This window comes from Sturnira hondurensis, unplaced genomic scaffold (assembly GCF_014824575.4).
Source record: "Sturnira hondurensis isolate 20B ecotype Veracruz unplaced genomic scaffold, ASM1482457v3 Scaffold0016663, whole genome shotgun sequence".
Taxonomy (NCBI): Eukaryota; Metazoa; Chordata; class Mammalia; order Chiroptera; family Phyllostomidae; genus Sturnira; species Sturnira hondurensis.
The window spans coordinates 14,986,973-15,014,867 of NW_028089294.1; the positions used below are offsets into that span (position 1 = coordinate 14,986,973).

Here is a 27,895-nt window from a genome sequence, read left to right on the forward strand (position 1 = left end):
TCAATCTGAGAGTCATTTATTTGTCATTAACAAACATTTCCCAAGTCTTACTCACCAGAAATTAACATAGCTTCTTCATTTCTCCTCCCTGACAATCCTCATCTACTGAAAGGGCTCTAAATGCGCAACTGCCGATGAAAATGCAGAGTGGATATACCGTGTCCTTCACTGGTTTCAAAACAATTCTCTAACAGCCCATTCAACATTATCAGGTAGGTATGAGGTACAGAAAAGGAAATTTTTCTTTCCAACTCCAGAGAAATATCTACATCTGGTGTCAAAGTCTCAGGATTAAAGACGACAGAACACATATGTATAAAAGAGGATAGAGGGCAATATTCTCAGAAAATTCAGACAGAGGTTGACTAAAGGGAGGGCTGAGGACTTAGGGGGGCAGAGACTAACAAGTGAGGTCAAGTCCAGGAGAGAAGGAACGTGTGCCCTGGCTGCCGATCTTAGCAGCACTCCCAGGAACACTAGAATTCCGTAACAAAAAATCAGGGGCAATCAACCTGGTATTTCCCAATTCGTAAAACTGAGGGAGGAAAACGAGCTTCAGGAGGGCAGATTATAATGGCAGATGAGGCCTCAAGCCCCAGGAAAGTTGAGGCAGTAATTATTGCTTCTTCTCATTTCTCCTTTCCAGCCATTGTCATGTTTGGGACACACTCCTCCCAAGGCAGTTTGTCATGCCTGTGGGTCTAGTCAGTCACTGCTACTTGGGACAAAAAAAGCATTTCCCAGTGAAGTTAGTGTAGAGAAATTCTCGCTTTTTCATCCAAAGTCCGTTTTCTTTCTTTCAATCCTAAAACCATACTGAGAGAACCAACACCCTCCCTAAAGTTTGTTTCCCAAAGAGACGGGGTAACCTTATTACACGAGTGACAACAGTTCTAGCTTCTAGGCTTGTAATAGCACAAATACAAAATGATTAATCAGTATTGTTTAAAAAAACTAATTTGGAATTGTTTTATAAACTTGATGACGGAGACTACGAAATCAGCGGACCTTCCAAGAACGATCTACACCCCAGGAAGGAAAGGACAACCAGTGTTCTTAGTCTGGTACAGGGCAACCAGGGCCTACAGTTGGCCTTAAGAGGGAGCTCTGTGGGCAAGCCAAGAGAAAAACAATGGACCCCAAAGAGGAACAGCAGGAAAGCCTACCAAAAAGGGTTGGGGGAGAGGGATTGTCAAAGTGAATAAGTAGGGAAAACAGTGAAATTTACACAGGAGGAAAGAGTGAAAGTCAGAGCTTTACACAAACAGCTGAAAGCACAGACTTCTCTTCACTCAGCCCACGACTCGGTCCTCCCAGCCCAGGTCCCCGTGACAACAGCATCACTTCCGCTCTCCTAGAGGCGCGTTCACACTGCCTGCCTATTTCCTCCCTCGTTTATGATTAGTCTTTGGGGGCTTTGCTCTCTGGAACTGCGCTGGCACTGGCTCCTGCTCTGGGTCTTTACAGGAGGTCGACACTAGCAGTTCCTCATTATTCCTCCTCTGGTCTCTCCCTCCTCTAGGACTGGGCTCCGCCTCCTCTGGAAGCTCCATGCCAGCCTGCTGCCTGCGTCTCAGAGACCTTCTGCTCCTGTGCTGCTGCCTCCGCTTTTCTTCTTCTTGCTGCCGCTGCTTTATTTTCATTAGCTTTTCAAAGCTTTTGGTTGTTGTTGGGTTTACAACAAACCAGTCCTACAGAGGCAAAACAGAAACACTATCCAGTCAAAACGCAGTGGCGAGTGTAAAGAAGGGGTGTGGGGAAGACTGAAAAAGGCGTGGTTAGGGCAGAACAGAGAAGTTTTAGTTTTTTCATTTTGAAAATGTCCAAACCTTGAGAAAGGTCACCATAGTTTAACGTACAGCGAGATTTACTATTGTTCATCTTTCTCCTTCCTTCCTTCCCTTTGCTGAGCCATTTGCAATCGCAGACAGCACGTTACTTCATCCCTAAATACTTCAGCATGTACCTGCCTAAGAACAAGTGTTTCCTCCTGCTTAACTACAATTATCACATTTCTAAATATTAACATGGACACATGTTATTTAACATAATCACTATTCAAACCCCTCCAAATGTCTCAATGTCCCTTATACCTGTTTCTATGCAGTATTTTAAACAGCATTAAAACCAGGCTGCTCAAAGACGTTACAATACTAAAAAGCAAGTGCAGAGACTGCCGTGAAGTAAGAGTTCCAGAGTGTAAATTCAGTCTGGTGCACACATGCCTGATTTCACCGGCTTTAACACCAGCGTCTCCGGTAACCACTTTACTTCCCCTGACAGTCCTCGCCCACAGAAACAGACACAAAGCCCACCTCTCGGGTGGAGTATGTGCGGGGTCCACGGAACCACAAAACCCCTGGGAAAGCAGGACCCTCACCTCGGCGTGGACAGAGTTGATGTGATACTTGACACCGCTCTCTGATACAAACTCTTTCTGACATAGAAGACACTTGTACTTTCCAGCCACAAAGTTTCCCTATTTTAAAAGAAAAGAGAATTATTGGTAAATTTAGGAACACAAACCTGGGCCCTGTGTAGGGACCGTCACTGACGAAAAGAGGGATTCTACTTCAGCAAAGGAGAGAAGGAAGAGAACCCAAAACAGTAATATATTTAGAAAACACAGCCGGGGCAGACTGTCACCACTGCAAATCCACCCTAATGCAATTCTACACCAAACCCTCCCACCCATTCCCCACGACCCTAAATCCTACTTTTATTATGTGACGTGTCACATTTCCCTATCTCCTCTTGTTCCTGTCACTTCACTTCAGGTTCTCTGGTTCCTCCCCCAAAACGATCATGCTCCTGAAGCTCACAAGAGGCACCAATGGACAGCTCCTCCCACTACCTCCGCTGCTGCAGAGAGCACCTTGGAAACCCAGAATCAGAAGAGTACCATCCATAACACAAAGCTTAAGGGCTCAGAAACCAAGATCAAGATGACAAACTCCTAAGCATTCCTGGACAGATCTGGTTTGGATGCCTACTACCCTCCTGTTGCCTTGAACTGACAATTCTCTCCCCTCCTGAAGCTTCAGGTTTCCATGGTGCTCAATTTGGGTGAGGAGATACTTCTGAAAGGGATTGGACAATGACAGCAATCCCCAGGACTGGTGGGTTGTAGGGCACCTGGGTCAACATGGAAAAGATTCGGTGAGGTGAATGGCTGTTAGCCGTAACACCGACCCAGGGATCCCACTTCCCATCTTCAGAGACCAGCACAGTTCAGATGGGCTTGTTTAGAGGACCTTCACCAATGCAGAGAGGCACATGGAAGCTGATTCTAGAAAGTTTAAGGCCCAGTAAGACAAAGCAGGTCCAGTGTGGGAGAGGCTCAGGGAGAAGTGAAATCGCTGGTAGGGATTCAGAACTAACACATTTTCTCCAAATTCTTTAACTGATATGACTTAAGGCTATGTCGGCCTTTTCTGTGTCTTGGACATACCCTGGCATCCCACCCAATAATAGAACAAGATTCTCTGGGACATCAAAAATAAACCAACTCTGAAGATAACAGAAAACAGGACAACTAGCTGTTCACCTAAACTGAAGTCTTCTGTGTCAGACTATTTTCAAGGGCATGATAAGATAAAAGTCATGTTAAGATAATAGTTCAGAAAGGTACAAACCAAAGTACAAGAGCCCAGGTGAGCTTTAAGGCCAGACACACTACTGTAGACAGCCTCACAACCCTGAAAAAAAAAGAAGAAAAAATAACATGAAGACTATACAAAAGAGCAACATTCTCTTAGCAATTAGGTCATTGACACTGACCAACCGTACATCTGGAGAAAGTCCAGTAAATTATAACACAGAGAGCCCTGGCTGGTGTGGCTCAGTGGACTGAGCGCTGGCCTGTGAACTGTAAACTGCCGGTTTGATTCTCAGTCAGGGCACATGCCTGGGTTGCAGGCCAGGTCCCCAGATCGGGGCATGTGAGAGGCAACTGATCAATACATCTCTCACACACTGGTGTTTCTCTTCCTCTCTTCCTTCCCCTCTCTCTAAAATAAAAGTAAATAAATAAAATCTTAAAGTAAAAATAATTTGCAACACAAACCAAACAGGAAAAGAATTCACAGGCAAACCACAAAAGCAAGAAGAAAAAACAATGAAAGGTAAAAGGAAATGAAGTAAACAAGTTGTTTACAAAAGCTTAACATATTCTCTTCCCTAGCACCTTCTCTAATACTTAGAGAAACACAGCAAATTATAAGGTTAGGTTTTTTTTTTATTTTTTAAATTTGCTTTCTTTAGCACAAATACATCTTCTGTTTCTTGTATATCTTTTCCTCCCCAAAATACTGCATCTACAGCTAAGTTATATTAAAGATGACTGGAGCCCTGGCCAGGTAGCTCATGTGGTTAGTGCGGCATCCAGCTATCGAACTCAAGGTTGTGGGTTCCAACTCCAGTCAGGGCACAGACAAGAAACAACAAATGAACGCATAAATAATTAGAACGAACAGATGTTTCTCTATCTCTCTTCCCCTCCCTTTCTCCCTAAAATCAGTAAAACAAAAAGCAACTAATGAATGCAAAATGGGTGAAAAAACAAATTGGCATTTCTCTCCCTTCCTCTCTCTCTCCTTTTCTTAAAGATGGCTGGAAATTCTCTGCCACTCTTCACATTGAGAAGTGGAGTCTGTCGAAACTCTGCTTGAATGTGGGCTTGTACTGTGATTCCTTTGAATAGGATGCCATGGAAAGATACTGAACAAATTCCGAAATTAAGCCTTAAGAGTTCTTCAGCTTCCACTTAAGTACTGTTGGAATGCTCTCTGAAATACCAGTCACCATCTACCCTGCAGGTAATCCAACTACCCTGCTAGAGGGAGAGGCCATTCAGACAGCCAAGCTTCCAGCTGAATTAGCTGCCTCTTGGAGATTCCAACTGAATGAAACGCTTGATTGCAGCTGATGCAATGTACAGCAGAACCACCCTGAGCCCCGACAAAATTATTTACAGAATTGTGAATTAAAAAATTGCTGTTTTAAAGGCCACTGAGTTTCAGGTGCTTTGTCACAAAGGAATAAGTAACTGAAACAACGGCAGATACATGACAAACATTTACTGAATAAGTGAATAAGAAAGAACCACCTGGTTAGGACACTGGATGCGATGATACTTCTTGATATCTGACTTCCATTTATGCAGTACTTCCTGGCTGAAGGTAGGCAGCCCAGGGCGAGTATATTTTAGCTACAAGACAAGAAAGATTTTCTTGGAGGAATCCAGCTTCCAAAAGACTCCAAGTTTCATACCAACTCTTTGGGTTACGTAATTTTGAAGTTCCACAAGGCCAGGTTCCCAGATGGGGACATGTGACATGCAACCGGTTGACGTGTCTCTCACACACTGACATTTCTCTCCCTCTTTCTCCTTCCTTTCCCATCTGTCTAAATAAAATCTTCAAAAGAAAGAAAGAGCTCTTGATGCCCAATCTGAGCAGCAAATAGCACTGGATCACAAGCCATAGAATAAAATAAATATCCATGAGTCCCTACTAAAAAGGACAGACTCTTCTCACAACAGAATTCCAATGAATAATTATAGAACAAATGATGGAAATAAAAAAGCATCATCAAGCAAACACCGCAAGAATAACTGCTGCAGGCATGAATCACTGGCTGACGCTAAAGTAAGTGGGTAGAAATATGATAAAACAGAAGTTAGTTATACAGTCTCAACTTCCCCCCAATATGCACTGATTGCAAAGGGGAAAATTGTAATTTTGCCACAGAAAAAAAACTGGACAACACACCCTAATCAAGTGTTTGGCAATGACCTAAGCTAAATATAAACTACTGCATACATACTTACAAAGTGGAAACCCACTAGGCAAGGGCTAAGCAAAAAACTAACTTGGAACTTTAGGTGCCCTCTGGTAATAGTCCAAAATTAAGAGGCTCCTTAAAGGAGCTTCTGAAACAGACTTCCTCTAAGACCTGCATGAATTCAAACGCTGGAGCTGGATCAGATGTACTCCATCTCCAAGAATAAAGAAGCAAAATATTGTTTATCAGGTACTCACTCAAGTGCATTTATTCTTCTGTATGTAATAAGCACAGTATCAGACATAACCCTTCAAAATGAACACAAGTTTCTGCCTCACCTTCCGATCATCAGGGACCAGGTCCTGAAGAACCTTCCTCTTGGGCCACTCCTTGGCCAGTTCGGCAGAGGCCAGCTCCTGCAGGTGGTACACAGCTATCTTGGCAGAGCGCCTCTGAACTCGGCCCCCGCTCTTTGACTCCAGGTTCATCTCTTTTAAGCACTCTGGCTGCCCTGACTCCGGAAAGAAGGAGATCTGCAAAAACGAAACACAGCAGAACACCAGCCTGAGAAGTGGCTTCCATCAGAGCCAGTGATTACGGCTGTCCTTTCTGCTCTAAATATCAAAGAGCTATCAGCGTGCTAATAATCACTATCATAAAGCTCCACCATCTTAATGTACATTTTATTGGTAAAAAAAGATTCTTAGCAGGATAAAATCTACTCTGTTGTAATAAGTGAAAGTGGTTCAAAGTCAATATGTATCCATATGCAAAGAAATGAATCTTAAAAAGGATAATAGCCCTAAATGTACAACAATAAAACTTCTAGAAGAAACCAAGGGAGAAAGTTTTTGTGATCCTGGGTATATGAATAGTTTTTAAATTTATTTTTCGGTTACAATTAACATATTGTTCAATATCATATCAGGGGTGTGATGGTTTTTTGATGTGTTGACTTGGCGAGGCCATAGTCATCAGTTATTCAAACACAAATCTAGGTGCTGATGGGAAGGTATTTTGTAGATCTAATTAACGTCCATAATCAGTTGACTATAAGTAAGAGAGATGTGACAGTAAGAGGAGGAGGAGAGATTCAAAGAATGAGACAGACTGGATACTGCTGCTGACTTGAAGATGAAAGGGGACCATGAGCCAGAGAATGGAGGTGGCCTTCAGAGGCTGAGAATGACCCCTGGCCTACAGCCAGCAAGAGAATGAGGTCCTGCAACTGCATGGAATGGAATTCCTGAACAATTTTAAGAAGCCTAGGGGCAGATTCTTCCCTGGAACCAGCAGAAAGGAGTGGCCCTAACGAAACTTTGGTTCCAGCCTGGTGAGGCTCTCTATACTCAGGGCGCCAGCTGAACCATTCTGTACCTAGACTCCTGGCCTGATGAACTGTGAGATAATATGGTGTTGTTTAAGCCAATATATTTGCAATTTTATTTTTACAGCCACAGTAGAAAATTATACACTGGGTTGGGCAAAAATATCTTAGATACAACAACAAAAGCATTAGCCGTAAAAGAAAAAAATATTGATCAAAGTTAAGAAAACTGTTCTTCAAAAAACACTATAAAAGTGAAAAGAAAGGGTAAAGATTGGGAGAAAATATTTACAAAACCTATCTGATAAAGGACTTATATCCGGAATATGTTAAAAAAAATGTGAATGTATTCAAAACTTAACAGTAAGACAACAAAGACAGTAAAATGAACAAATGATTTTACAAATCATTTGTAAAGACACTTCACAAATGCAGACACTTCACTAAAGACTGGCATTGCTAATAAGCACATGAAAAGATAGTCAACATCACTAATCATCAGGGAAATGCAAATTGAAACCACAGTAGCAGCCCTGACCGGACAGCTTAGTGGGTTAGAGCACCGTCCCGATGCACTAAGGTCAGTGGGTTAGAGCACCATCCCGATGCACCAAGGTCAGTGGGTTAGAGCACCATCCCGATGCACCAAGGTTGTGGGTCTGACCTCTGGTCAGGGCACATACAAGAAGCAACCAATGAATGCATAAATAAATGGTACACCAAATCAATATTTCTTCCCACACCCTTTAAAATCAATAAATTAAAAGAGTTTTTAAAAATTTAAACTACAGTGAAATACCACTACGTATCTATCAGAATTAACGCAATGACACTAACAACAGCAGGTGCCGAGAAGAACGCTAACAACTGCAATTCTCATCCTTTGCTGGTGAGGACAAAAAGGCACAGCCACTTGGAAAACATTTTCTCATAAAGTTAAAAGTACATTTATCATATGACCTAGTAATCTCATTCTTAAGTATTTACTCAAGAGAAATGAAAACTTATTTTCATACAAAACCTTTTAAGTGAATGTTTATGGCATCTTTATTCATAATTGCCCCAAAATAGGAATAATCAAACATTCTTGAATTGGTAAATGGATAAACAAATTGTGAGACATTCATATTATGGAATCCTAGACAGGAATTAAAAGGAATAAACTAATGATACATGCCAACATATGAATGCATTATGCTAAGTGAAAGAAGCCAGGCCCAAAAGTTTACCTACTGCATGACTCCATTTAAATGACATTCTGAAAAAGGCTAAACAAGCCCTGGCCAGGTGGCTCGGCTGATTGGCGTGGCATCCTGTACACCAAAAAGTTGCAGGTTCAATCCCTGGTCAGAGTGCGTACAGGAGGCAACTGATTGATGTCTCTCCTGCCCTACCCCCGGCCCTCCTCTCTCTCCCACCCTTCCTCTCTCTCTAAAATCAATAAACATATCCTTGAGTGGTGAATCAATCAATCAATCAACGATAAAACTATAAAGACAGAAAATAAATCAGTGGTTGCCAGGCATCCGGAATGGCAAGAAGAGTCAACTACAAAGGGTTACACAGGGAATTTAGGCGGAACTGTTAAACTGTTCAACACATTGTTTGTGGTACTGGCTGTACAACCATATGTGTAAGTAATTGTCAAAACTTTTATAACTGTACACCAGGAAGGGTGAATATTAGCATGTATAAATTACATTCGAATCTTAAAAAGAAAATGAGGTGGAGAGAGCACAGAAATATAATCAGGAAAGGAAGTCATGACAACAAAACCATAATACAGGACACATCTGGGCAGGTTCCCAGAGGTTTTCCAACTACAGAGGAATGCCTTAGGCTTTAAAAATAGAATTAATAACGAGTTTACTTCTGCCTAGACTATAAAATGAACTTTGATTTCTCTAAGCTAAGAATGTTCAAAAGGCAGAAATAAGAGAACAAAGGAAGAACAAGGAAGAGAGAACAAAAGCATCCAAAGATTAAATGGGGATCCAAAGGAGGAACCAAGAATGTACAGCAAGCCCTGGTGGGTATAGCTCAGTGGACAGAGCGCAGGCCTGTGAAGCAAAAGGTGCCAGTTTGATCCCAGGCATGTGGGTTGCAGGCCAGGTTCCCAGTAGGGGACACGTGAGAGGCAACCACACACTGATGTTTCTCTCTCTCTCCTCTCTTTCTTCTTCCCTTCCCCACTCTCTAAAAATAAATATATAAAATCTTAAAAAAATGTACAGCAAGGTGTGGGAGTAAGCAGCTAGCACAGGGTAGTAGGGTCTGGAAAGTAATCAGTACTCACAGGCCCATGCTCTGACCTCAGGTGATACGCAAGTCCAGCCTTCGATCTATATGGCTTTTCACAGTGGTGACACTTCAGGGTCATCTTCTCCAGCTCCGCAGCCCCTTTGCCACATTTTCTGACATGATACAGATATCCCATGATGCTGGTGAAGCTACTAGAGCAACTCTGAACACAGGAGAGAGACGTAAGCTATAATGTTACATCTTTTGACATGATTTGTACATTACGGAACAGCCACAAGGCATTCCACACCAATAGGCCCTCTGATGTCACGGGACCCTCTCCGACATTTTCCACCCTCACAGCCCTTGCTGTCCCTGCCCCAACAGCTGTTCTACCACCAAGCATCACATTCAATGTTCAGTCAACATTCAACGAACTAGGACTCTGCACCTCTTCTGTGTCAGAGCTTCCTCCTTAGTCTATGGTCCAATTCCACCCAAGATCAAATACCCAGCAATATCAAAGTTCCTCACAGTAGGTTACGAGGATCCTTTCTACCACACCAAAGAAAGGCTGGTAAAGAAACCCGTTCAAGGACAAGGGAGAAAAACTTTCAGAGACGAGAAAGAAAATAAAAAGGTATTAATGAGTGCAGGAGACCTGGAAAAGCAGGAGCCACTCTTATGTTGGAAGCTGTTGCAGAGCCAGGTCTCCGAGGGAGAAGGAGGACAAGTGGGAGAGGGCAACAGAAAGGCCTGGATCTAAGGCTCCAGGCAGAGGGAGTCGCTGGCCTGGGGCTCTCACCTCACGCATGCACCGGAGCTTTCCCAGTCTCTTCAGAACCGTCCGGAGCCGCTCCCTCTCACTTGGCTCATCTATTTCATCTCCGGTCTTCAAAATGGGCTGGAAAGCATGAGAAGCGAACAAGCAGGTAATTCATGGAAAAGACAAATACAGAAAAAAAATTACAGAAGAATCAAGGACTAGCAAGCACCTAAGCTCATACCCATGAAGTCTACGTTACGTGATTCCTGGCTTTCCCACCTCCTAGACAGATGGGGAAGTAAAGAGGACGAGAATCAGAGTTCTAAGCCCCTGCCTCCCAGGGTATGAACCTTCAGGACTAACCTAAACACACAAATACCCATTTATCCACCACAAGGGCTGCACTGTACGTAAGTCTGCTATTAAAAGGGTTTTCTTACTTACACCCTATAAAGTCCCAGAACCTTAGCCATCTCCACTGAGTTATCGATACTCAACTAAGGCAGCCAAACACCCTGTAGGCTTGTACAGGACAGAAGACAATCTTACCAGACTATTATGATTTGCCATGACGTGGTACTTCATCCCTGCCAGTGAACGAAGCTGTTTCCCACAATGGTGGCAAGTAAACATTTCCTAAAGTGAAAAACACCGCTCAGTGCCAGACTACTCGACACAGAAACAGGTCACAAAGTCCTATCAAATGCTCTTGTCTATATCTTGTTCATTTCCCAAACTCAGCAGTCAATGGATCTCAAATTCCCACAAGCTCAGTGTCACAATCTCGAGGGCAAAGAAGGCAACTCATTTTTTAAAAAACAGGAACTACCATTTACTAAGTGCCAGTATTTGTTAAGTAATGGGGATAGGAACTTAGCATGTATTATTTATTTCTTGTCCTGTCATGGACCACCCAAAGTCATAATTATTTTATCTCTATTACATGAATGAGGAATCCAAGGCTCATCTACAAATAGCTAAATGATACAAGTAGTAAGTGACTGAGTAGAGATTTAAACCCACGTCTGCCGCCCCCCGCAAAGCCTGTTTTGACACAATGCTGCCTCTTCGCTACAGTGGTCAGCAAACCCAACACAGTGCCAGAAAACATCTAACCTGTTTGCAGTTTTCCATGTGTCTCTTTAAGCCCTCTATGGTCTTCCTCCCCACTGCCTGGCAGGTAGGGCAAGAGACGCTGCCTTTGTCCACAATTTCTAGGTACCACTGCTCCTCTAAACTGCCTACAAAGAAGAGAAAAGAACATGATGGGACCCGGAGTAGTCTCCAGAACTGAAAAGCACAATTCTGGAACTTAGGAAAAGTCTCACAAAATGGTTTTTTGCCTCTGTGGGTAACAGACTCCTGGTGTGAATAACTCCTAGAAACAGATTTTTTCAGACAGTGAGGAGTTTCTAAAACTTCTACTCAATTGCCCATGATAAAAACCATCTGAGAACCCTGGCTGGTGTAACTCAGTGGATTGAGCGTGGGCCTGCGAACCAAAGGATCGCGGTTTGATTCCCAGTCGGGGCGCATGCCTGGGTTGCAGGCCAGTTCCCAGCAGGGGACTCACGAGAGGCAACCATACATTGATATTTCTCTCCCTCTCTCCTTCCCTTCCCCTCTAAAGATAAATAAATAAAATCTTTAAAAAGAAAAACCATCTGAGAAACATGCAAACCCCAATGACTTAAAGAAGTAGGCCACATTCTTCCCCCAGCTTTATGGAGGTATAACCGACAACAGGCAACACTTTTCCCAGCACCATATAATAATGGGATGCTGAGATATGTAACAGTCAGTTTACTGAGTGTTTCCTATGTGGCTGAGGCTTTGTTAAATGGGGTTTTTTAATCCCATTTAATCCTCGCAATCCTGACTGCCTTTGTTATCCCTATTCAGAGACAGGGAAACTAATGCTTGCAGAAATTAAGTAAATTGAGGCAGAGGAGAAAATTAATGGACCAACACCTGTGCAACCTCTAAACCAATGCCAGTCATGCCTGTCTCCTTAAAGACACACTGCCGCTGGCGCAGCACTCCTCCACCAACAATAACAACACAACAGGAATGAGAGAACTGGGTCCCACACAAAGCTGCCAGCCCGAAGCATACCTGCCGCATACACTGGTGGCTCCTTCCGAATGCGACGGGCCTGGGGCTTGGGGTTAGGTTGTGCTTTAGGCCGTTGCTTCCTCCCTGACACAAGACAGAAACTTGAAGCCCGACATGTTGCCTTTGCTAACCCCTCTCCAGTACCAAAATCTCTTCCCTGCTCTTCTCATGGCCCTATGCCCCAGTCTCTTAACCAACCAACTCCCTAAATCACGACAGAAGGGAAGAGTAAAATAAGGCAGGAAGGAGGCCATGCCTTGCCAAAAAATCCAAAGGGTTCAGAAGTGCTGTGAGGGCCAAACCCTACGGTCTCTCTCTTTCAAACAACATAGCCCAGGCCCCCAGGGAGAAAAGAGTTAGCAAAGTAACGCCCTTACCATAGAGCTTATGCTTCTTCTGAGGAAATTCTCGATAGTCTTCATCTTCTTCCTGCCTGGGTTTCCTTTTCCCTTTGGTTGATACTCCACCTGACCCTGAAATACCACACAAAAACAGAAAAAAACTGTGTGGTGAATAAGCACCCACCCGGGACTGCCTTCCAAACACCACTCATCAAAGGGAAAGATCAGCAGCAAGCACAGGCCTCACGGGAGTGTCTGTGACATTGTCAGGGAAGTTGGTATGACTTTTGCTTTACTGGCTCGACCTTCCCTTCTCCTTTTTTAGTGTTCTCCACCAAAGTGTGCTTTGTTTCATCTTGTGTTGAGGCTAACACTGAAGCCGAATTGTTCAAGTAAAGGGCTACTATAGACCCTTGAGACTATGACCACCAAGAAAATTTTACCCAGAATGATGCTTACATTAGTCCCTGAACCCTCAACAGAGGATCAAATGAGAAGAAGGGGAAAGATGTTCAAATCACGAAGGGGAAAGGCAGATAAAACCTAAAAGAGTAGGAGCAGCAGAACTTCACTCCAACACAGAGGGATCATTCACGAAGCTAACAGTATGTGATAGCCTAACACCTTAAGAAATTAATCACTCATGAGAAACACACCTGTGGTACTTAAGACTTTAAGAGCCACTTACAAAGACTCCCTGAAAAGATGACTTTAGGGAGTGCTCTGTCTTTGGAACAAAATATTGAGAATGATACCTTCAACCGGGGGAGTAGCAGCTCGCTTGATCCTTCTCATCTTCATCCAGGAGGTAGATTTTCGAAAGGATGTTGGAAAATCACTTACTGGTTCACATGAAGAGGCAGAAGAGGAGCCGCTTAAGGAATCATCGTGAGGAATAGTGTACTGGAAACTGTTATCCTTTATGGAGCACTTGGTCCTGCTAATAACATCACACAAAGATATATCACACAAAGGAGAGTGTGAAATGAAGTTCCTATTAATTATTTTATATCCTAAGCAGATAACCAACCTGATTACCCTTGCAAAAACAAGAAGTCTGATAATAACACAATTTAGATTTCAATCTTCAAACAATTACAAGAGTTGATTTAATACCACACATACAACTAATACTGGACTTCATTGTAATCAGAGAGTAAGCTGTTCATGTGATGAGTACTCGGAAGCCCAAGCAGGCATTCCTTCCTAGACTCCCCCAAGAAAGGAGAGTGGTATAAGTAACAGGGTGTTCTGCGGCCAGATGATCCCCCGGATCCCTACCTACGTATGTCCGATCTCCCTGTGTCTCTGCCAGAGGGACTGCAACTAATACCCCTGAGAACAAAGGAGGAAAAGAAGTTTATAGGCCCTACTCTGATCCATGTTCCTTCTCCTGTAGCCTCTTCCCTAAACCCGTATGTCATGGCCTCCCTATCTTACTTAGGCAACATGATACTTGGCTTCTACAGCTAAATGAAGGGTGCTGTCTTGTCTAAGTTCAGGGAGCCCTGAGAAGTCTGGTATACAGTTGTGCCCAAATTCCCAAATCCAAGACCAGTCCGTATGTTATTAACAAACATTACTGAGTAACTACAAAGCATCTTCTAGGTGGCTCAGGATGTGGTAGGGCAACAGCTGTCAAATTGTAAGGCATAAATTGTACATTTATGGTTTAGAAAGGTCATTCTGGAGGCTGTATGGAAGATGATACACGGAGGAAAAGTGAACGAAGGAAGAAGTATCAGCAGTTTGTTGCCAACAGTATGGATAAGAGATGACGAGGGTTTGAACTGAGATTCTGTAGTAAAGACAGGCAGACAGATTCAAGATAACATTTAGAAAAGCTGACAAAAATTACACAAAGAAGTTTTAGGAACAGAGAGCTGGAAGAAATTCAGGTGACTATTCTTAAGAAACTATGGAAGTAAGATATGATAGATACCTATTATGGAACAGTAGGTAGTTGTTAGAAGCAATAAACTATTTCTACACAGAGACACGAACATAACTAAAAAGTATATTATTGAGTGAAAAAAGAAACAGTAAGATTTATAGTACAATGTTAATTCAGTAAATTAAAAATACATTTAAATAGCTATTTTATAAGAATATATACAGAGATAGACAAAAGTAGGTTTACATTTGTTCATATGGAAAATAACACAATAATTATTAAATAACAATACAAGAATAAACTGTGTTTCATGTATTCACAACCGTAAACCCGCTTTTACCCACCCCTGTATTTAAGGGTAAATATCAAACTTACTGACATGGTTCTCAGGAGGAAGAAGGGCATAGAAATAGGAATAAGAACAAGAAACAGGGAGGTGTCAGTATGAATGAGTTTCAGCTCTGCACCTGAGGGCCAACATCACAAATTTCATACAGAGAAGTCCTGGTTCTGTCATGGTGGCATAAGCCACCACTCTTGCTGATTACAACCAAAAACTCTGGACTCTGAAAAGTAAACAAAGTCAGGTAGATTGAGAAGAGGAGTCAAAATTGGGAGAAGTGTCCTGGCTGATGTGGTTCAGTGGATCGAATGCCAGCCTGCGAACTGAGAGGTCACTGGTTCAGTTCCCAGTCAGGACACATGCCTGGGTTGCAGGCCAGGTCCCTGGTTGCAGGCCAGGTCCCTGGAAGGGTAACCAATTGATGTATCTCTTGCACATCAATGTTTCTCTCCTTCTCTTCCCTTATTTAAAGTAAGTAAGTAAGTAAATAAATAAATAAATAAATAAGATCTTAAAAAAAAAAAAAAAAAAACCTGGGAAAAGGTTTTTTCCCACACAAGTGAACACCCACACAAGTGAGTGTTTCCCAGTTTTCCCTCCCTCACACGTGGCTCTGCAACAAGGGTGAACTCCATTTGCAAAGCAGCGTAGGCAGTCTAAATTCCAACAGAATCTATACCTTTCTGGCCATAGAAACCAGGAAGAGACCCCTAGAGACTAGAGGGAACAGTAGAGAAGAGATAGGCAAAAAAGAATCCTGTAATTTTGTGTCTGAGTCCACACAAGTCATAGCTTAGCTTGAGCTATGTATGTGTGAGGCATATCCAAACCAGCTAGAGCAAAGGCTTTGAAAAGTGAAGTAAGATTTGAGCAAATGCACAAGTGTCAGGCTAATGCCTGAGCTACCAGCGTGTGAAAACCCAAACCAATGCAGCAAAAGCTTTGAAAGTAAAACAAGATTTGAAATACCCCCCAAAAGTCTCAGACTAACCTGTGAGCTATTTGTGTACAAAACAGGGCCAAAGCAGCATAACAAAGACTCAAACTGACATTGAACCAACACCCTCTGAAGGCAAAACAGAACTTACAGTCTGAACCTAAACAAGTTACCTGATAAAATAAAAACATTAACACTTCCCAGAAGAGTCTTAAAAGATCCAGGATCCACATATAGAACAATCACAATATTGAGAATACATGCAAAAATTATGCAATACACAAAGAACCAGGAAAATCTGAGTAATTCTCAAAGAAACAGATGATTAAGAGATGTCAACCCCGAGATAATCTAGACATTGGAACTACCATAGACTTTAAAGCAGCTATTATAACTATGACCCATGAAATAAAGGAAAACACATTTGAAATGAAGGGAGAGGTAGAAATTTTCAGCAAAAACTAGAAACTATAAAAAAGAACCAAATGAAAACTCACTAGACAGGCTCAGTAATAGAATGGAGATGACAGAGGAAGAGTCTGTGAACTTGATGAAAGATCAATAGAAATTATCTAGTATGAATAAAAAATAGATTGAAAAACAGTCAAATGAACCCAAAAATCTGTGGGTCAGTATCTGAAGGCCTCACTTAAGTGTAGTTGTAATCCTAGAAAAAGAAGAAAGAGAGACTGAGACAGAAAAACATATTAAAAAAATAATGATGGGAAATCTCCCAAATGTAATGAGTTTAGAGTCAAGGAGCTCAATAAACACTTAAAAGGATAAATTCAAAGAAAACACACCCAGAGCTTTCAGCCCAGTGAACACCTGGAGATCTGGGGTGGGCGGAGCCCTGTGGGAGGGTGGCAGCTGGGCACCCCCATCCCACACACCTTGCCTTACACATCTCTTCCACCTGGCTATGCCCGAGTTACCAGTAATAAACTGGCAATCTAGTATATAAAAAAGAAAAATAAACAAAAACACACTTAGACGCATCTTAATGAAACTGTTTAAAACCAAAGATTAAAAGAAAATCTAGAAAGCAACTAGAAAAAATGGCATATTATATGGAGGCAATAATTCAAATTATTGTGGATTTCTCAACAGAAACCACGGAGGACAGAAGACAGTGCAACATCATCTTTTAAATCCTGAAAGAAAAGATGCTATGAAAATATCCTTTGAAATATTTCATCAAGTACAGAAAAACTAAGAAAATTTGTCAACAGGGCTGCTTTATGAGAAGTGCTAAAGAAAATTATTCCAGCTAGAGGAAAATGATACCAGAGAGTTTGAGAATAAAGAGAAACAGAAATGGTATTGGGTTATACACACACACACTGTTTAAAGCAGAATTTTAACATCAGCTGTTTAGGTTCTCAATATACAATGAGGTCTGTCCAGAAATAGTCCAGCCATTGTTAATATAACAAGAGTGGTTTGCATGACATCGATGTAACCTGGCAGCCAAGGAGACTAGACTGGAATGCAAATGTGTGAACAATGACTACTTCACTGTACTAGTCAGTGGGAGCAGTATGTGCTATTGAGTGAGCATGTGTACTATGTGGATGTCACATTCAAAATGACTGAGTGAATAGAGCAACAAATCTGCATCAAATTTTGCATTAAGCTTAAACATTCCTCTTCAGAAATTATTCGGATGATTCAGAAGGCCACAGCTCTGGGCAACTGATGAATGGCAGCTTCATCACAATAACATACCTGCTCAGGCATCACATCTTGCGCAGTTTTTTGCCAAAACATCAAATCACCCAGGTGACTCAGCCCCACTACAGCCCAGATGTGACATCCTGAGACTTGTAACTTTTCCCCAAACTAAAATCACCTTTGAAAGGGAAGAGATTCCAGACCATCAGTGAGATTCAGGAAAATATGACAGGGAAGCTGATGACATTGGGAGAACTGTGTGAGGCCCCAAGGTGCCTACTTTCAAGGGGACTAAGGCAACAATGTCCTATGTACAATGTTTCTTGCATCTTGTATCTTCTTCAATAATGTCTCTATTTTTCATATTACATGGCTGGATATCTTCTGGAAAGACTTTGTATAAAAATACAATACGTATGACAGCTATAACTTAATGGTTAAAGGAATTTATGTGGTTGTGAGGTCTCTATATTTAAGCAAAGTAGTAGGATGTGAACTCTAAGTGGACAGTGAAAGGATAGGTACACTGTAACTCCTAGAGCAACCAAAAGAGAGAAAGACAAAAATCAGATAAAGTAAAATGGGACACTAGGACTTCCCGCCAACATGGAGGCGAGGTTGTGCCTCCTCACAAAACCAAAAGAAGGACAATTTAAAAACAAAAAACAACCAGAACTGACAGAAAGTTGAACTGTATGGAAGTCCGACAACCAAGAAGTTAAAGAAGAAACACCCACCCAGACCAGTAAGAGGGGCAGACATGGGCAGTCGGGTGGAGAGGACTCAGGACAAAGCGGGGGCTGCAGGACCCAGTGAGGCGGTGGATTGTGGAGCAGGGTGCGCAAGGCGGTGGCTGGTGGAGCAGACAGTCTCACATTTACATGCGAATAAACCAGGAGAAACAACAGGGGAGGGAGGCAGACCTTGCAACCCAGGGTCCCAGCACCAGGAAATATAGCCTCAAACCACTGATTGAAAACACTGGTGGGGGTTGAGGCAGCAGTGGGAGAGACTCCCAGCCTCACAGGAGAGTTCATTGGAGAGACCCACAGGGTCCTAGAATGTACACAAACCCAACCACATGGGAATCAGCACCAGAAGGACCCGCCTTGCTTGGGGGAAGCAGGGGAAGTGACTGAAACCCAGCAGAGAGTGGAACAAGTGCCATTGTTCCTTCTTGGACCCCCTCCCCCACATACAGCGTCATAAAGCAGCCACATGGGTTGGCCCACCCTGGTGAATACCTAAGGTTCTTCCTCTTACTATGTAACAGGTGCGCTGAGACCAAAAAAAAAAATGGCCCAAATGAAAGAACAGATCAAAGCTCCAGAGCAAATAAAACTAAGTGACGAAGAGATAGCCAACCTATCGGATGCACTGTTCAAAACACTGGTAATCAGGATGCTCACAGAATTGGTTGAATTTGGTCACAAATTAGATGAAAAAATGAAGGTCGCACTAAGTGAAATAAAGGAAAATGTACAGGGAACCAATAGTGATGGAAAGGAAACTGGAACTCAAATCAGTGGAGTGGACTAGAAGGAAGAAACAAGAATTCAAATAATGAGGAGAAGCTTAGGAACCTCCAGGACATCTTAAAATGTTCCAACATCCAAATCCTAGGGGTACCAGAAGAAGAGGAAGAGCAAGTGGAAAACTTATTTGAACAAATAATAAAGGAGAACTTCCCCAATCTAGCAAAGGAAATAAACTTCCAGGAAGTCCAGGAAGCTCAGAGAATCTCAAAGAAGTTGGACCCAAGGAGGAACGCACCAAAGCACATCATAATTATAATACCTAAGATTAAAAATAAGGAGAGAATCTTAGAAGCAGCAAGAGAAAAGGAGACAGTTACCTACAAAGGAGTACCCATCAGACTGTCAGCTGATTTCTCAAAAGAGAACCTGCAGGCAAGGGGCTAGAAAGAAGTATTCCAAGTCATGAAAGGCAAGAACCTACATCCAAGATGACTCTATCCAGCAAAGCTCTCATTTAGAAGGGCAGTTAAAGTGCTTCTCAGATAAGGTCAAGTTCAAGGAGTTCATCATCACCAAGCCCTTATTATATGAAATGTTAAAGGGATTTATATAAGAAAAAGAAGATAAAAAATATGAACAGTAAAATGATGGCAAACTCACAGCTATTAACAACCACACCTAAAACAAAAACAAAAGCAAACTAAGCAAACAACTAGAACAGAAACAGAACCACAGAAATGGAGATCACATGGAGGGTTATCAACAGGGGAGGGGGAGAGAGTGGGAAAAGGTACAGAGAATAAGTAGTATAAATGGTAGGTAGAAAATAGGGGGAGGGTAAGAATGGTATAGGAAATATAGAAGCTAAAGAACTTATGACACGTGGACATGAACTAAAGGGGGGGAATGTGGGTGGGGGGGTGCAAGGCAAAGAGGAATAAAGGGGGGAAATGGGACAACTATAATAGCATAATCAATAAAATATATTTCAAAAAATGGGACACTAAATATTCAAAAAAGAAGGTACAGAGGAACAAAACGCAGGATACAAAGAACAGATAATAAAATGGGAGACTCATATCCAACCATAATTTAAATGCTTATGGTCCAAACACTCTGGTTAAAAATCAGACTGATGGGGTGAATCAAAAAGCAATACCCTAGAATACAATGCTTACAAGGTACACATTTTAAATATAAAGACATACACAGATTGGAAGTAAATGGATGAAAAATTATACCATGCAATCAGCAAACACAAGAAGGCTGACGTGACTATTTTAATAGCAGATAAAACAGACTTCAAAACAAAGAATATTGCCTGAGATAAAAAGGGACACTTCAAAATGATAAAAGTAACAAATCATCGGGAAGACATAATTACCCATTGTATGTATCTGTAACAGAGGCTCAAAGTACACAAAGCAAAACTGACAGAATTGAGAGGAAAAACACACAATTCTTTACTCTTAGCAGAAAATGTTAAGACCTCCTCCTCTCAGCAACTGACAGAACTACACAAAAATTCAGGGAAGACGTAGGAGATCTGAACGGCACCAACAGCCACCTTGTTCAGGTTCACATTTATGGGCACTGTTTCCTACAATCACATACATGATATACCTACATACATGGCAAGTGTATGCATGACAAGTGCATTCACCAAACAGGTCATATGCTGGGCCATAAACTTCAAACTTAAAAAAATGAAAATTACACATGTATTCTCTGACCACACCAGAATTCAGTTAGAAATCAAGAATAGTAAGATATCTAAAGTTAAAAAAAGAAGAGGAATCTGGAAATTAAAGACGCTACTCTAAATAATTCATGGGTCACAAATAAAATCACAAGGGAAATCTGTAAATATTTTCAAGTGACTAACACAAAAATACACATATCAAAATTTGTGGGGTACAATTAAAGCAGTACTTAGAAGGAAACTTATATATTAGAAAACGATCTAAATGCTTGTATTAGAAAACCAGTGACTTAAGATTTCCTCTTAAGAAACCTTCAAAAGAAGAGCAAAGTAAATAGAAGGAAAAACAATAAAGAGGAGAAATTCATCAATCATAAAGGAGACAATAGAGAAAATCTGGCTCCCTGAAAAGACAACAATATTGACAACCCTGTAGATAAGCTGATCAAAAAAGAGACACCATAAATAACAAATGTCAGAAATGAAAGAAGTGTTATCACCACAGATATACTGACATTAAAATAAGATAATAATTTGAACAATTTTATGCCAATAAATTGACAAGAAAAATACATTTCTTGAAAAATACAACTTACCAAAATAGAAAAAAGAAACTAAAAAGCTCTATATATTTTTTAAAGAAATTGAATTTGTTAAGCAAAACCTCTCAAAAAGAAAACTCCAGGCCCAGAAGGTGCCGTGGTTAAATCCCATTGCAATAACGTTTTTAGAAAAGGGGGGCATATGGATCAAAAGAAGAAAAGTAAAACTGCCCCTTGCTTGCAGATTAAATGTTCGTTTACAAAAAAAAATTCTAGAACACAATCATTAGAACTAAAAATAAATATTAGCAAGTGGTAGAATATAAGGTTAACACACAAAATTAATTGTACTCTCAGATTACAGCAACAAGCAACTAAAAATGAATTTATAAAAATACAATTATAAAAACATTAAAAAGCACATAAAATACCTAAGAACCATTCTAACAAAAGACACCCAACACTTTCACAATGAAAACTACAACACACTGATGAGAGAAATTAAAGATCTAAATAAGTGAAAAAATATAGCGTGCTTATAAACCAGAAAATTCAATACAGTTAAAAATGGCAGCTCTCTTCCAACTGACCTATACATTTCAAATAACACCAATCAATACTACAGCCTGTTTTTTTAGATGTTAACTGATTCTACAATTCACATAAAAATGCAAAGAATCTAAAATGGCCAAAACAATTTTGCAAAGAACAAATTTAGATGACTTACCCTACCTAATTTTAAGATTAACTCCAATGCTACAGGATCAAGACACTATTTAATACTGGCAAAAAGACAGATGAGGAGAGTGCAGAAACGCACGCACCCACATATATGTTCAACTGATTTTTGACAAAGGTCAAAATTAACTAAACAGGGAAAAGAAAGTCTTTTCAACAATTGCATATACAAATGGAAAGAAATTAACACTGACCTTTAAGACACACTACACATAAAAATTAACTTTATCCTTGGGTGAGGATTTAAAAAAATTAATTCTAAATGAGTCATGGACCTAAATAAAACCTGTAACACTTCGAGAGGAAAATATAGCAGAAAATCATTTAGGGATAGGAAAGTTTTCTTAAATAGAATACAAAGGGGGGAAAAACGGAGAAAAAAAAGCCCTGTCTGGTTTGGCTCAGTGGATCAAGTGTCAGCCTATGAATCAAAAGGTCACCAGTTGGATTTCTAGTCAGGGCACATACCTGGGTTGTGGGCCAGGTCCCTGGGTGGGGGAGTGTGAAAGGCAACTGATCGATGTATCTTTCGCACATCAAAGTTTCCCTGTCTTTCTCCCTTCTTTCCTCTCTCTCAAAATAACAAAATCTCTTAAAAAATAGAATACAAAAAGCATGAAACAAAAAAAGAAAAAAAGAATGTTTTTTATCATTTTTAATGATAAATTTAAAACCTTTGCTCTTCAAAAGACATGATTAAGCAAATGAAATGCCAACTATGAACTGGAAGGAGGTATTCAAGAAACATTTATCAGCCCTGGCAAGGTTGGTTGGAGCATCACCCTGTGCACTAAAAGGTTTCGAATTTGATCCTCAGTGGGGGACCTACAGGGGGCAACCAATCAATGTTTATCTCTGCATGAATTTTTTTTTCTTTCTCTCTCTCTCCCCTCTCCTTCCTCTCTAAAAATCAATGAACATATCCTCAAGTGAGGATTAAAAAAATTAAAAAAGAAACATGTATCAGACTAAGGAATTGTATTCAGAACACACACACTCTCTCACACTCATCTCTCTCTTTCTCTCTCTCTCTCTTTTTAAAAATGCTACAATTCAGCCCTGGCCAGGTAGCTCAATTGTTTAGAACATCGTCTTGATACACCAAGGATGAGCGTTCAATCCCCAAACCCCAGTCAGGGCACATACAAAAGATCAAAGAATGCATAAATAAGTAGAGCAACAACCCCCACCCCCTCTATCTCTTTCTCCCATCTCTCTCCCTTACTCTCCCTCACTCTACAACCAATTTAAAGAAAGAGAAATTTGCCATCCACAACAACATGAATGGACCTAGAAGGTATGCTAGACAAATAGCATAAGACTTTCTTTGTACTGTAAGAGAAAGACAAGAACCATATGACTTCAATTATATGTGGAATCTGAATAACAAAATAAACAAATAAACTCACAGATACAGAGAATATTTTGATGGCTGCCAGATGGGAGGGGGATGGGGAGATGGATGAAAAGGGAGAAAAGATTAAGAACTGTAGTTTTAAAAAGTCATGGGAATGTAAAGTACAGCATAGGGAATATAGTCAATAGTACTGTAATACTAGATATGGTGTCAGATGGGCACTAGATTTATCACAGTGATGGCTTCTTAAATTACATAAATGTCTAAGCACTATGTTGTATACCTGAAAATAAAAATCAACAGAAAAATAAATTATTTTAGAAAAACATAATGAAACACCACTACACACCCTTTAAATTAAAGACTTATACACTGCTGATAGGAACATAAAATATCACCATTTTAGAAAACAAGCCATGTCTTACAAAGGTAAACACACTTCTGACATAGGACCCAAGCACCTTAAATGCTAAATACCATCTTGGGTATTTTTTAAGCAAAACAAAAGCATTTTTCCACATAGAGACTTGTACATGAATGTTTGTAGCAGCTTTATTGTAATACCCCCAATTTTTAAAAAAGATTTTATTTATTTGTTTAGAGAGAGGAGAAGGGAGGAAGAAACAGAGAAAAACATTAATGTGTGGTTGCCTCTCACTTGGCCCCCACCAAGGACCTGGCCCGTAACCCAGACATGTGTCCTCACTGGGAATCGAACTAGCAACCCTTTGGTTCACAGCCCATGCTCAATCCACTGAGCTACACCATCCAGGGCCCCCCTATTTGAAAATAACCCAAATATTCATCAAGGTAGATTATGACCATAAACTAATTATGACATATAGATAATGAAATTTTATTGATTAAAAAACTATTTTCATTCAAAATCACTATTCTAAGTGAAAGAAATCATGCAAAAAGACAATATGGCATATAATTTCATTTATATAAAATCCTAGAATGTGCAAACCACTGTACAGTGAAAGAAAACGGGAGTGGTCTCTGGGGACAGTAGGAGGAGGAATGAACTGCAAAGGGACATGAAAAAACTTTTGGAAGAGGTTGAAATATTATCTCCACTGTGCTGACAGTTTCATAGGTACTTACATATGTCAAAGCTAATAATGCTGTGTACTTTAAATAAATATAGTCTATTGTGCTTTGCTTAAACCTCCATAAAAGTATTAAGAAATTTTTTAGATGGTAATTGGTCATCCTCTAGGGCCAAAACCCACCATCCCAAACAACAGGAACCATCTTCACTGGAAAGACCTGACAGTATCCACAGGCCATTAAGAGTCAAGTCACATGTGACTCCTCTTAGGAAATCATCCTCATGGAAATTTCTTTCCTGTCAGTGTAGGACTCAGATATAGTCATACCCCTTTCATGAATAAGCATGAGCATCGTAAAAAAAAAAACCAATCATTTATATGATCAGCATGATTAACATTTTGGGTACTAAGTCAACATGGTTAGGAAATCCCTCCGGGTGACCTTTATTTTTAAAGGACTCAACAAACCAGTTCTTAAGTATTTTATGCTACCTATCTATTAAGTCAGGGCATTTCACTATTTGTTAAAAACCAGATTCATCTCAAACTTCTCTTTCCATAAATATAACAGAAAAAAAGCTTTTGGTTCCAACAATGACTATAATAATCAGCAACTTTATAATCTGTTGTCTGACCCACTACTTCCCAATCTCTGCTTCTGCTCACAAAGATAAAAAGTTTAACCTTATTTACAACTGAGTTCTGAACTACAGCAAGAATTTTTAAGAACTCCTAGTTCATTCTCTACGTATAAATATTTCGATTTCATTAACAAAGTAGTTTAGTTAATCTCAGTATCATTTGCAGCCTTTTATTCTACCCAGTCCCTAAATGCTGATATTTTTCTCCATGGTTTCATCCTCCACTCACTTCTAGCCTCAGTTCTCACCAATGGTTCTCAGATTTCACAATCTCCTAGGGAGCCAGTCAAAAATAAGAATGTCAATATTCTAACCCCAATGATTCTGATTTGGATTAACAAATGAGGGCCCGTTAACCTTCATATTTTTTTAACAATTACTCACTTGCTATCCCAGTAAATTATGTTTACCTCTTGTTCTCTCTTCTGGAAAAAAAAAAAAAAACATCTTTCCCTTCCCTTAACTTTCAAGTCTGCCTTGCTCTGTCAAGCCTTCCCTTCTAAACTATCACTCCCCTCTCCCAAAGGCTGTATTAAATTCCTGTTCAAAAATACTGAATTATACTGTACTGTGTTGATCTACTTGTCTATCTCCCCATTCAGACTGTTAGTTGCGTTTTTTCATGTCTATCTAACCCAATACACACCTGGAACATAGTAGACATTTAGTAAATGTTATCTGAATGAATTAATCCCTTCCAACAACAAAAGGTAGTTAACAACCTTTTTTGCCTTAACAAGCATGGAAAAGCTTAGCACATTCAATATACAAAATAATACACAAGTCTGGAAGCCAAGTAGTTTGAAAATACAAGGATTTCTTATGGTCGTTTTTATTAGTCCTTCCATGTTCTTCAATGTATCCATGAGTGCATACATTCAAGGCTACACCGAGTCATATGTTCCATTTTTATTATGATTCGTACTTTTCTTTCTCTCTCTCTCTTTTTTTTTTTTGCAAGCTAAGTTTTTCTCTAGGTTTAGAGAGAAAAACCCTGCCCAATAAGGTAGACGTTAGCTACAGGTGGCTACTGCAATTTAAGTGAATTAAAATTAAGTACAATTTAAAACTCAATTTCTGATATCAGCCACATTTCAAGCATTCAAAAGCCATACGTGGCTAGAAGGAACAGTACTGGACAGTGCGGACACAGAAAATTTTCATCATCACAGATACTTCGAAATGGACAGCCCTGGCGACAGTTATAAACAGACCTCAGAAAACCTCACTTACTTCTTAGCGCCCACGATCCTCGTGGTCCTCTGCTGCTTAAAGGACGTGGGTCCCGGGGTCTAGCAAACGCAAGCACATGAGTGAATGCTAGAGACCTCTGAACCTTGGCCACAAAATGACAATCCCCCTGAGCCCAGAAGAAATAAAGCTCTCCCCGGGGAATCTAACTCAAACGGAAGGAGGCAGGACTTTTTAAGGAACAGTATTTGGTCCTATCTTTCTACAGAGTGACGGTAGGTGACAACACCAGAGCCTTCATCTCCCCCATTCTTAACGCCCTGTCTGGATAGAGGTTCTAAAGCGAGAAGAGAGAGGACAACGGATATGGGAGCACTGCATATATAAAAAGAATAGAAGCTAATGGCAATCTGGCGACGAACTGAGTCCAAGGAGGTGGGGAACAGGCAGCGAAAAGTGAGGGGAGAGAAGGGGACAGGTAGATCTGACCTAGAAGGGTGGGGCCTACGATGGGCTCTGATAAAACCAATTGTGAGCTTAGGACAAAAGAGAGGACCGCGTGTTGCAGGCTCGACAGCGCTACCTCTGAAGCATAACGGTCAAACCGAGAAACTCACAGCGGGTACTGCACCGAGTCTGGAAGACATCACTCCCTCTCCACGCCTAACAAATTCACCCAAGGGCTCCGGCCAGACCAACGCCACTTCCGCTCTTCTCTCCGCTCCCGGATGTGGAGTCTGGGCCGCCCAACCCCGTTCTGCACGTCGACTTCCGCCTAGCGGCTTTCCAGGGGGCAGCGGAGGGAGGGAGTCACGTGACGAGTCGCCCTCCCATTCCTCTGAGACCCCGCCCTCCAGATTAGGACTGTGAGTTGCGGGTGGAGCTTTACTCTGGTCTCCGGACCCTCCCCTTTCATGTCCCTCCACCCTCCATTCTCCGCCCAGCACAACGAGTGGTCGGTCTTTCTACATGCACAAGAAAATCAGTTATTGCCCCTTTATTTTAGAGAAATTGCAGACCCACTCCAGTTGCCCCAGCCCCCTGATGGAGAGGCATAAACTCTTTCATTGCTGAGAGTGCTAGAACTGGAGCCAGTGGCTGGGCAGGAAAGAAGCCAGGAAAGGCAAGCTTAGTGAAGTTTTGAGTGAAGAAATGAATAATGGGGGTGGGAACCTCGTTTACTCTGAGACTCCAAACTTGCCCTGCTTTGGGTTTTTTTTGTATGGTCCCTAGGAGACATGATTTTAGTGAGTCTTGAGATCTTTATATAAACTATGTCTGGGCCTCTCCCTAGGGGAGCTGTGATGAGTTCTCTCAGAGGGACTTCCATGGGTTTTCTCAGAAGGACCATGTTGACTCCACTCACAGTGACTGTGTCTGAGCCTCTCAGAATGACTACGCCCTCTCCTCTTAGAGGGACTGCCATGACTCCTCTCACAGAGCCTGGGTTGCCTGCTCTCAGAAAGACTGTATCCTCGCCTCTTAGAGGGGCAATGGCATCTCTCAGAGGGTCTGAGGTGTCTCCTCTGAGAAGGACTGTGACGGCTCCTCTGAGACAGACTTCGATGTCTCCTCTGAGAGGGACTGCGACGTCTCCTCTCAGAGAAGGTACAAGGGGTTCTTTCCCTAAGGAAGCTGCGGTGGTTTGGTTTCTTATGTGTGCGTTTGTCTTTAAGGTGACTGTGTGAGGTTCTTTTCATAGCAGTACCATGTAGGATTCTCCCTTGGACCCGACCTCTGATTCTTGTTTTCGAGTTCTTGGACTCTGG

General features: G+C 41.2%; 1 protein-coding gene across 2 annotated transcripts; it reads right to left on the reverse strand.

Annotated features, from left to right (window-relative positions):
- Positions 1–26,861, reverse strand: ZNF512 (zinc finger protein 512). Of its 2 annotated transcripts, none has more exons than XM_037066687.1 (14): positions 26,744–26,861; positions 26,169–26,227; positions 13,330–13,511; positions 12,611–12,706; positions 12,234–12,317; positions 11,235–11,359; positions 10,668–10,754; positions 10,158–10,256; positions 9,408–9,575; positions 6,123–6,317; positions 5,108–5,209; positions 3,636–3,698; positions 2,381–2,479; positions 1–1,691 (listed from the first exon to the last, which is right to left on the reverse strand). In XM_037066687.1, the coding sequence occupies exons 1-14, from the start codon at positions 26,771–26,773 to the stop codon at positions 1,380–1,382; spliced, it is 1,701 nt and encodes a 566-aa protein (XP_036922582.1). In that variant the 5' UTR covers positions 26,774–26,861; the 3' UTR covers positions 1–1,379. The 2 variants fall into 2 exon arrangements, with proteins under 2 accessions (XP_036922582.1, XP_036922581.1); XM_037066686.1 differs by having other exon boundaries at positions 13,330–13,514.
- Between the last annotated feature and the right edge of the window lie 1,034 nt (positions 26,862–27,895).

Bases quoted from the DNA above. Each gene is read 5' to 3' on its own strand.
- ZNF512 (XM_037066686.1), bottom strand. From the start codon at position 26,773: ATGTCTTCCAGACTCGGTGCAGTACCCGCT. The intron at 3,699-5,107 runs GTGGTTCTTTCT...TTTTTTTTTCAG, and splicing joins GCATCCAGTGTCCTAACCAG to GGTTGTGAGGCTGTCTACAG. The intron at 1,692-2,380 runs GTGAGGGTCCTG...TTGCCTCTGTAG, and splicing joins TCAACTCTGTCCACGCCGAG to GACTGGTTTGTTGTAAACCC.